The following is a 10,976-nucleotide window of genomic DNA, read 5'->3' as shown; positions in this document are numbered from 1 at the left end:
GTCCGGTAAGCAAACTGAAGTGAGTCGATGGTGGCAGGAAGTGAAGAAGTGAAGTGAAGAATTTATGTGAAGATCTATTAAATGTAATATTATGCAGCACTGTTAAGCAGTTTTAAATCTAAAACTGATTTAAATGTTTAAGTTGTTTTCTGAAAGCTTACAAGTAGCGAAAAAAGTGAAAGAGTAAATAAAAGTGTTCAGGTAAACAGGTACATGTCCCTCAAGTTTAGAAAAAGTGGTGCTGCAGGAAATTTAGAATATATTATCTGTAATTCATAAAGTTCTGCATGCATGTAAAAAAAAAAAAATTGGGGGGCCATTTTAAAAAAAAAGTGAAAGTCACATTAGTTTAATCACATTTTTAAAGTGGGGCTGGGGTCACTCATTGCCCCCCTCTTTGGACACGCCCCTGGGTACAGGTGAGAAGTATTATTATAAAGTTGCACACAGTGGAAATACTTCAGTATTCGAGTACAGAGTACTGCCTGTGACTGTGGAGATAATCTGGACGCGTGTGTCACCAATTCTGTGTAGCTAATAAGCGCCGACGTGATCGCCGTAACATGTCGACGTCATAGTTCCAGCCGGTTTGCGCATGACAGTTTGTGAGTTTCGTTTCCAGCAAAGCGAAGAGAAAGCTGTAAAATGAAACTGTTTCTATGGCGCTGATGTTTACAGTGGGGTGAAGTACAACAAACGCTCGACCCTCTGTTGGTTTAGTGACCGTCCTGAGACCCTGAAGAAGAGCAGAAGGCTGCACTGATGTCTACTGGGATCTGCCATTTCTTTTCTAGACTTACTCTGGAGAATCACTTATTTAGTAAGCGGATCATTCTCAACCCGATGGTGATGTTTTTATATTATTTCCTGTTTGCTTGAGAACTATAAATACTAGTTTAAAGGTCCTACTTCAGCGAAATACACGAGATGCTTGTTAAATACGATTAAAGCTCCTCAACGATTCGTAGACGCACTCGTTATTAATTTCACAGTAAATAAAAACGGAACAATTTTGAAGTCAAGTTTTATTCACAGATAGGAAAAATTATTTTAGCCAGTTAACTTTCTAAAGCTGTAGTGCTTTCTCGGTCACGAACAATCATGAGTAATGTAGTGCACAGTGTGCCAAAAATGCGCTCACAGCCACTTTATTAGGTACACCTTGGTGGCGCTGGAATCTTTCCTCACATGACAGCATCGCACATTTGCTCCAAATCTGTTGGCTTTGCATCCATGATGGGAATCTCTGTTCCACCACATCCCAAAGGTGCTCTACTGGATTAAGAACTGGTGACCGTGGAGGCCATTTGAGTACAGTGAACTCATCGTCACGTTCAAGAAACCAGTTTGAGATGATTTGAGCTTTGCAACATGGTGCGTTAACCTGCCCGAGGCAGGTATCAGAAGATGGGTTCACGGTTGTCATTAAGAGATGGACATGGTCAGCAACAACACTCAGGTAGGCTGTGGATTTAAATGATGCTCAGCTGGTGCTATAGGGCCAAAGACAATACCCCCCACATAACTCCCTCTCCACCAGCAGCCTGAACTGTTGATACAGGGCAGGCAGGAAAAGCCATGCTTTCACGCAGCAGAAATTAAGACTCATCTGACTAGAAAACGTTTTTCCAGTTATGTATTGTCCAATTTTGGTGAAGCGTGTGAAGTATAGCCTCAGTTTCATGTTGGTTACCTAATTTTAGTGAATATTTGAGTTGCTGTTTCTACTCTTCTAATCAGCTTGAAGCAGTCTGGTCGTTCTCTTATGACCTCTGACATCAAACTTTACAGTGTAAACTCTAGGGATGGCCGTGTGGGAAAATCCCAGTATATCAGCAGTTTCTGAAACACTCAGACTAACAACCATGCCATGTTAAAAGTCACTAAAATCACCTTTGTTTCCCACTCTGTAACTCTGTTTCAACTTCAGCAGGTCGACTCGACCACGTCTACATGTCTAAATGCTCTGAGCTGCCGACGTGTAATTGGCTGATCAGATATATGAGTTAACATGCAGTTGAAAAGGTGTACCTAATAAAGTGTCTGGTGACTGTATAATCTAATCATTTACTGGCTGATCTGTTTAAACAATGCTAATAGTCATATAACTGATCATATTCATGTTCATATTTACTCATATTTATCATACTGGGTTGTTAAGGAGGTGGTAATGCTGTTTAACAAACCTTTAAAGGATTTCTGCACCTCAAAAGAACTCTTTAAACCTCATAAATTTATGACTGATTCATAAATGCTCTTTTGTCTGTTGTTGCATTTGACCTTCAGGTCAGGCATATTTCAGTGACACAGAAACCAAAATACTGACCGTGAGTCTGTGTGAAGTGAAGTCAACTTGCTCCACATCTGCTCAACACGGGGCCTAAAACTAATAAACCGAACAAGCCTCATGCTCTGTGATCTCTAAAACCATGATTTGCTATTTTAATAGAATATATATCAAAAATACGGGGTTCTCCACAGCTGACTGTGCTTTTCCATTTTTATTTATTTTCACACATGCACACACCCGCTGGTGCTCTGGTGGGTTGATGCACGGTGTCACAGGCTATTATTTAACCCTTGTTACTCTTACAGGGATGAGAGGCCTCTCCAACTATTGTCTATCATGCTGTGTGAACAGCTTGCTGCAGACTTTCTCTGCTACCTGGGAAATAGCAGAACTGCTAGAAAGGTAATCACACGAATTACTACAGCTGCTTTCATCTTGACTCAGTGATGTTGTAGTGCCACTTACTGTGGAAATCCTAAGGCTGTTTACAATATTAACAAGCTTTTATGAATTTTAAAAGGTGGGATGTAGCTGGTGCGAGAGGAGATGCTCGTAATGTCGCGCTGCATCTAAAGAGAGTTCTTGAGGCCATGCGGGGTGACCTCCCTCAGCTCGCTCCACATCGTGACTTCCTCCACTGTCTGGACCAAAACCGCTTTCGACGTAAGAGCCACGCTTTTGCAGAGAAAATACCTCCTGCCGATGTGTCTTATTTCACACCTTCTAATGATGCTTTACAGTTAATGTGCAGCATGATGCAGATGAGGTGTTCCTCTCGATTCTCAACTTCATTCACCAGCAGATGGACAACAGAGTTCTGGTTGGACTGCGATCAAACTACTCTAATATTATTCATTTCTGCATGTGTTATCTGCAACAGTGTTTGTTTGCATTTGCCCTCTCTGAAAGGCTGGGGAAATTCAGGATCTGTACAAGATTTCAGTGGAGACACACCTGCAGTGTTTAAAGTGCAACTCCATCCAAACTGAAACCAGCTACATGCTCAGCCTGCCGCTTTATGTAAAGGAGGACGACAACTCTCTTGTGGGTCTTCTTCTTCTTTTGTTTAAGAATACTAAAGCTGTTGGGAAACACACTATCTCTGTTTGTTATTTTTTCCCTTTTATTGGAGGCCGTATCTTAAAATCTCAAATTTTTACAGTTTATTGAAGCCAAAGATTTTAGCCAATCCTGATCCAATCATATGGGTGTAATAAAATACAGCATTTTCGACTGGGAAGTATTACATGGAGGGGGAGATTTTATAAATCCACACAACACAAGTGTAAAGAGGGAGAAAATGCACAAGTTTATTAGGATTACAAAAATCAGAGTCACCAGCAAATAGTCCAGCACAGAACCACGCATAAAAGATCAAATGAATGACATATGACTTGTTAGGTTACAAACCTTAGCTGTATTGCATTGTCACTGTTTATTTTACTCACTATTTATTTTGTTACGTTTGTCATATTTTCAGGAGGGCTGCATGAACTCTTTCTTTGAGCATCAGGAGCTCAAGGGCATAAACTCCTGCTTTTGTGCACACTGTGGAACTAAGAACCCATCCAGACAGGTGAGACTCGGGTTTAAATCGCCCTCCAACACATTGAAAAGGCTCTGATGAAATCAATTACGAGATATGTGAATGTGTCATTAATCTGTATTCTATCGTGTCAGCTCAAACAATCATTGTGAAATCTAATTGCTTGTTGTATAACAAATCTGTGTGTATCTATTTTTCTTCATTGCTTCAATCTAATAAAAATATCTTTGAGGAAAGAAAAACATATTTAAAGGGCTGAGTGGAATGAGTGGACGAGAGTGGGTGGGTGAAACATATTTGCCAGCATAATCATGAACTCACATTCACTCATTCGTTTTGTTCAGGGTGTCAAACTCCTCTCACTGCCTCGTATCTTGTGCATGAACCTGAAGCGATTTCGGAACAGCCGCGGTTCCACACACAAACTTGACTGCAGGGTTCCTTTCCCAGAAACCTTTGATTTCTCCCAGAGTCTCCAAGATGTGTTCTCCGAAAACTTTGCACAGGTACGTCTGAATTCTTTTTTACGTGAATATTGCATCTTTTGCTTGTGAATACTCTGATTATTTATTTGTTTTTCTTCCAGAATGAGTGCAGGTACACCTTGTACGCAGTGGTCGTGCACTCTGGTTATGCAATGTTTGGGCACTATACTGCTTACGTCCGCCACAGGGAGAACAAGTGCTGGTACTATGCAGATGATAGCCACGTACAGCAGGTACATCAGATCTAAAAAAAATAATTACAAATAATCACAGTATACATTTGATGTGAAAGTATCTGCAGATATCAAAGGGAGAGAGGGATGTAACTTTTCCCCCTCTGTGCTTTTTATTGAATTGCCAATTTCTGATGAATTTTCTGTCTGATTCTCATTCAAATCCACAGACCTCCTGGGAAGAAGTGCAGAGAACATATGGAGGACGACACAGGTAAAATGCCCAGTTTCTGACTGGGGTCATGAAGTCCTCTCACACATTTTACACTCATAAACATGAAGTTGTCTACAGCAGCTGGAAATGGCTCATCAAAGCTTAATGAGGACACATTTTAACCTAGTCAGTCTGATTCTGGTCTGAATATCTGGAGCAAGGAGGTAGTAAGACTTTGAAAACATTAGATTTTTTTGCCATCTTGTCACCAGCTACTTAGTACATAAATAATAGACTGTACATAAACGACCGAATGACACCGAAGCACCTTAAATCTGTTTTATTTTGACTCACCTGGTTCCAAAAAGACTTTAGAAACGCTTTCCTGGAGACATTAGTGCTACTTTCTACTTTACTGAATAAAACAGGCTGTTGGTTAAGTTATGATCCGCATTAGAGTCACAGTAAAGGCCTGCTTTATTTTAACAGGCTGTCGCCATATGACTGTGTGGTTTCTCAGTCAGATCCACCCTCAAAATGCCAAGATGACGATGGCGAAGGCTGAACAAACATCCCAGTAGCTTCTTTCAACTTTTTATATATGGCACAGACGTGAGAGTGATATCAAAAGTCTCATCTAACTGTGTCAAAATGTCAGTGTGTTGTTCTTAAAGAGGAAAGTGTGGAGAGACCAAAGGCTGAAGGATGTAGCCACGATGAGGTCAGACATTTCAACGCATCATTTTCAGCATTTCGCTGGTCGTGGTCTTAGTTTTTGGAAAAAAGGCGTCACTGAGGTGTGGATCGGACGTGATGTCTAGTTTTAGAATTAGAAGTCTTTTATCGTATGTTTTTGTGTGTAAATAAATTACATGGCTGCACTTACAGATGCAAAGAGAAAAAAAACAAAAAACAAATAGTCATTTGCACAGTAAATAAAAAAAGAAGGAACGAGTTCAGTGACCAAAAATGTAAGACACTGCTCACTGAGTTGGCTGATATTACACAGATGGGAAATTATTGCAGGAGTGGAAGATAAGGCGATAGTTGCTTCAGAGTCGGCCTTTCTTTGATTTGAGGGATCTGTAGCGCCTACTAAAGGGCAAGAGGTTGTACAGCTGAGAGCCAGGAGGATGTGATGGTTTTTAAAAAAATGTTTCTGAAGGTTCCTCCTCTCTGCACAAGCAGTGTCCACACAGAAAGGTTTAATTCTTCAGCCGGTGGATTCAAACCAAGACCTGTTTCCTGTGAGGTGACAGAGCTAACCAGACAGTGCGTGCCGCAGAATTAACACTCTACAAAACCCCCCCAAAAAACAACCTTTAGTTTTTAGTCTTCCACTTTTTCTAAGGATATTCATCTATTATTATCAGAGCACCTACATTTAGTTTGCAGGAAGAACCTGCAGCAGTCCATCTATTTATAACCGTCCCATTTCCTCTAGTTTATATGTCCTTCCATCCCCTGCAGTTTAAGAGCAAAAGTCACTTTTTCTGTTGATCACATTGAATTTGCTATATTTATGAAAAGACATCTTCTGAAGCTACCATTAAGCTTTCTTTGTTTGTTTGTTTACCTGCAGCCATGGCGATCTTTAATAGTTGTGGATCATCATTTTTTTCTTTTATCTCTTTTAGGAAAAAATGACAAATCTGCCCATAAACGTCCTTTCTGTCCAGTTCAAAGGACACAGTTTTGAAATTATTTAGTTCTTAGTTTGTTGTGTTACTCCAAAATGGCATTATACCTGTTAAGCTGTATCGTTTAGGCCTAGTTCACCTAGCCTCATATGTCAAACTGGCAGCTGCGTCGTTAAATACTTTACACTTTTGGGTCCTTTTGGTCCAGATGAATCGGGATATGTGCTTATCCCTCTCCCTGATATTCCCTGTTTAGTTGGGACCTCTACTGGAAGGTCACACATCATCATAGCGCCATCATTTTTCTCAAAAATAAGGCCCGAGGGCCAGAATCGGCCTGGCAAAGACTCCCACTGGACAGTTTTAGAAAATCTGAAGGAGGATGTACATTTCAGAATTTTAACTGTATTTTCACAAATTTTACAATTTTTCCTACTGAAAAAGAACTAAATGAAAAAGTATCCTCGGTGAATTAACGCAAACTTTCTGTTTCATAATTACAGGACAGTGTGAGCAATGAGCTACCAGAACTGATAGTACTGACAGATTTATTTCATGTCTTTATCACATAGAAAAATTGAGGAAATACTGTTGGAATTGCACCTCTTTTTCTTATATTGAGATATTTCAGGGATTAACTGGCTAATTAAACTTTTTTACACTGACAGTAAGGGCAGGTTCACTTCTCCGACACACTTAAGATCAATGTGGGCTGTAAAATGACACCGACAACCCTGCTCTTCTGCATCCGGAAGAGTTGCCCCTGCTGACTGTTAGAAAGAATGCAACTATGAGGTGCTTAGTGACTTCACCATTCATGTTTCCTACAGTTAAAATAGTTCAGAGAAATATGAAGGAGATCTGTTCAGAGAATTCTCTGCATTCGGGCTCTCACCTTAAAAAACTCCCTGTAAAACAACAGCCATGCCTAGAGCAAGGAGTAACCAAACATGTGACTCCCATTTTATCACACTTTAACTGGCTTCCACTTCTTTTCAGAGTTAAATCAGAGATTTTAATAATAACATTTAAAGCCCCATTTGCTTGACTCCTGCTGACATAATGAAGCTTTCATCTTTCTCCTTGCAGAAGGAGCTTTAGATTTTTAGACAAAGTCTTATTCTCTGCTCCGTGGTCTTGATTAAAGAGGTGATTGTGTTTTTCGCCACGAACACTCTCAAACTTTTGAACCCCTAAACAGAGGAAATCCGTCATGTCCGTCATGTTGTCTTGTCTTTGAACAACAAGCTGGTTTCTGGAAAACACCTGGAAGTTTTAGTTTCACTTTTCCTGTCATGTGAATTGAAAATGCCATCGTGGTTTCCTTTTCTTCCTTCCTTATTTATGTTGCCGTTTGCTATATAAGAATGCTTCATTGTTTTCTTTCTTCTTCTTTTGTTGCAGTAGAACGGCGTACATGTTAATGTACAGAAGAGATTCAGAAGAATGGAGGCCACGGCCTGAACTTTCTGGCTGAGTGGATGGGTGCAAAGAAATCAGGGGACATGGTGCAATAAAATATGGAATGCATTGATTTTATGGAAGTATTTCATGGGAATTTCTGACCTTTTTCCACAATGTGAAAGGTTTTATAGTCTATATTTTTTCCTGATCTCACTGAGCTCAACCAGCAAATGAATTTCTGTTAACCAGTAGGTGGCGTTGAAGACTTTATACAGGAAAGGGTTTTCCATCTCAGACCACACACACTGTGAACACACTCACTGGTACTGGGGGGTTGGTCTGAAGTGACTGCTTGGCTGAGATATTTGCTGTTTGGGGAAATACCTGCATTGAGATCTGGTGTGCATTTTCCTGATATAGCTGTTTATGAGTCATTCTTGAAGAACACTCGATGCATTTTTTTCTCATTTGGGTGACACAATCATCTTTTATTTGATGTATTCTGTCTATTTAACCACTATTAAAACTATGCTTGGGTATTAAACCTCCCATTATGTTATGTATTTGATGCTCCAAACCACAAATATATATATATATATACATATATATGTGTGTGCGTGTGTGTATGTGAATTACCTGAGAGGACCAAAAACATTGCAGTTGCAGCCAGTGCTTGGTATAACTGAGCCACTAAAATTCCCATTGTGTTGGCCAAGAGGTGGTTGGGGGGGGGGTTGACCGTGTGAAACAGTGCCTATGTGCTGCAGAGCTCTGACAGAATGGAACATGTCTACACGGTGCCAGAGGCAGCAGGCTTCATGCTTAGTCATCTCAATGGTTTCTGCATACAGGGTATACGTTCTCCTACTTGCAGCACACACCCCGGGGACAGGTCTTGAGTTGAGTCAGTGTCACAGATATGGTCAGCCGTTTATTGCTGCATTTGTGAGATCCGTATGACTCTTCCTCTGACTAAAGTGCAAAATCACCTTTAGAAATCCCGCCGCCGCAGATGATTAAAATGAGCTGAAAACATCAGCTACTTATATTTACAAGCATCACCGTGCAGGGTTTGTGTTAATCTGTTGCACAATGCCAGTGTCGGAAGAAGAACTCAGATCAGTAATTTATTGAGCTATAAATGCACTGAGTGATAAACTCAAAGAGTATTAGCCGCTGGCAAGAAATGCTTCCGGATGTGTAAATAAGGCGTCTGTTTGCTGATCAGATTGAAATGGGGTTTGTCTTTATTGTATCCATGTCCCTCAAGTAGTCATGAATCATCACTTTATCATGTTGGGGGGGGATTTGTGCGCCCTAGAGCAGAAGCTCAAGGGACCAGTTTACCCTGTTCAGGATGTGGTTGCTAGGGTCCCACCCTGGAGCCAGGCCTGGGGTAGGGGTTTGACGTCTTGTGGATTGGGCTTCTCTGCTGTGACTGCTGACCCCATAAACAAAATGGATTTATAATCTTGTGATAAATATAAAATGCAGTCGTATGATGAAGATCTCAGTTCTGTAGCTCCTCCTGCAGAACCTATTTAACTATTATGTGCTATTATTAACTATTAGCATATTAAATTGGCAGTTTAATCTATAAAATCAGAATGACATTTCATTTGTTGCCATTCAGATTGGCAAACCTAAGCTGCCAGTAACTTACAAGAAGACGAAGAAGAAGAAAAAAGACAGCACATTTCTTTCTAAACTGGAAAACCTCAACATTGTGTTAATTTACTGCAACCGTACCACAGCCTTATAATAGTGTGTTGAGTAAAAGTCACATTTGGTATGTACATCCGTTTTGTTTCTCCATTTCCAGAGAACGGCTTCTTCCCTTTTATGTTTAGGGTTTTGATTAATTATTCATGTTGTAAGACCATGTGCAAAGCGCATGTTGGATGAGCACCTGTCCGCCCCCGCATTGACTTTGACCACATCACAGGTGCTAAAGAGTGCAACAGCATGACGCATCCAGGGCACCTTTGGGCTGTAAAGTCTGAACGACCGGACGTCTTTCTTTTTTTTTTTTTTTTCAAGCAGAAATGCGTGAGGTCTTTGGCTTTATTTTTTGCTTGAGCTTAGATCCCTGCATGCATTTACTCATACTTTTATGGCCGATCATAATCTCTGCAATTAAGTTTTTAGCCATTTATTTTGGTCAGGTGTTACCCAGGCAGCCAAGGCCATCTCATGCTGGCATATAGTTTGTGAAGGAATGACGGTGCTTGTTACCCAGTGCCATTAGGCACGTAGGCCAGAGCAGAAGGCACGATACTCCTCTGGGGTGTTCAGTGTTTCTTTTGGAGAATATATCGAAGTTCATTAATGCTTTTAAGTCATTGTTGATGTGTGTTTACCAGTTACTAGGTGAGCACACTACTGTGATGTGTGGAATTTGGCTATTTGAGAAGCACTCTTAAATTTTCCCTTTTTTGTGTGTGTGTGGAAGATTTCACAGGCTTAGATAAATGCATGTGACTGCTTTGATATATGTTCATATATGCTTTTTAAAGCAAGCGCGCAAACAAGTCTCACAGCCTTTCTTTTGTTCGATCGCCACTTCACGTCACTTATCAAAGAACGGCGCTCATGCTTTTCTGCCAAGAAAGGTCAGAGAGAGCGGCGAGGAAGCAGTTAAGCTGAACTGTGAACTGGTGGGCAAACTCTAATAGACACAAAAGCTGCAATTCCTTTTTTTACTTGCCTTTTTAGCCACGTTACCAACACATCTATGTCTGTCTGTCCAATATTTTGATCAAAACCGAAACTGAATTGCACAAAAGTTTCGTCTCATTTAGTGAACTGCAAACCTGGCAATCCCATAGCTTCAGCTTTAGTTTGTTGTGTTGCCAGATTATCAGTCTGTGGGGTCATTTACAATCAGCAACTCTTAAAATACTTAAATACACAATTATTTTGATATGTCATTATTGGTTTTTCATGCTAGATGGCTGATTTAGACCCTGCCTGATTATTTATTGCACCCCCTACTAATGACTCGATCATATCCCTGACATATATATACATATCATTAACCAGTGAACAGAAACATACTAGCACTAAGCATTCTAAACTGGGGTGGCACAAAAGTGGACATAATATTTGATTGCTCGTACCCCCACCCCCAACACACACACACACACACACACACAATTTTATTTTTCTGTTTCCCTTTTATTATATACTTCCAAATGACAAGAACAGTCACCTCAAGATGCTTT

The 10,976-nt window shown here is 40.4% G+C and overlaps 1 protein-coding gene across 5 annotated transcripts; it reads left to right on the top strand.

Moving 5' to 3' along the window:
* The first annotated feature begins 595 nt into the window (after positions 1–595).
* On the top strand, positions 596–8,354 carry usp18 (ubiquitin specific peptidase 18). 5 transcript variants are annotated; one of them, XM_042220466.1, is made up of 11 exons: positions 597–820; positions 1,268–1,459; positions 2,596–2,692; positions 2,811–2,953; positions 3,031–3,110; positions 3,200–3,334; positions 3,771–3,866; positions 4,181–4,342; positions 4,423–4,554; positions 4,725–4,768; positions 7,753–8,354. In XM_042220466.1, exons 2-11 carry the CDS (start codon positions 1,408–1,410, stop codon positions 7,823–7,825), a joined length of 1,014 nt encoding a protein of 337 aa, XP_042076400.1. In that variant the 5' UTR covers positions 597–820; positions 1,268–1,407; the 3' UTR covers positions 7,826–8,354. The 5 variants fall into 5 exon arrangements, with proteins under 5 accessions (XP_005923642.1, XP_042076400.1, XP_005923643.1 ...); XM_005923580.3 differs by lacking the exon at positions 1,268–1,459 and having other exon boundaries at positions 596–820; positions 7,756–8,354; XM_005923581.3 differs by having other exon boundaries at positions 597–1,459.
* Positions 8,355–10,976: the final 2,622 nt, after the last annotated feature.

Source organism: Haplochromis burtoni, unplaced genomic scaffold (assembly GCF_018398535.1).
Source record: "Haplochromis burtoni strain Fernald_Lab_line unplaced genomic scaffold, NCSU_Asbu1 Contig_49, whole genome shotgun sequence".
Lineage (NCBI taxonomy): Eukaryota > Metazoa > Chordata > Actinopteri > Cichliformes > Cichlidae > Haplochromis > Haplochromis burtoni.
Note: the sequence above shows the minus strand (reverse complement) of the source record. Positions and strands in the feature narration are given on the sequence as shown.

Excerpts from the sequence above, each read along its gene's own strand:
- usp18 (XM_005923579.3), top strand. The coding sequence starts at position 763 with ATGTCTACTGGGATCTGCCATTTCTTTTCTAGACTTACTCTGGAGAAT. Across the intron at positions 2,954-3,030 it reads GGACCAAAACCGCTTTCGAC|TTAATGTGCAGCATGATGCA; the intron begins GTAAGAGCCACG and ends GATGCTTTACAG. Across the intron at positions 4,343-4,422 it reads TCTCCGAAAACTTTGCACAG|AATGAGTGCAGGTACACCTT; the intron begins GTACGTCTGAAT and ends TTTTTCTTCCAG.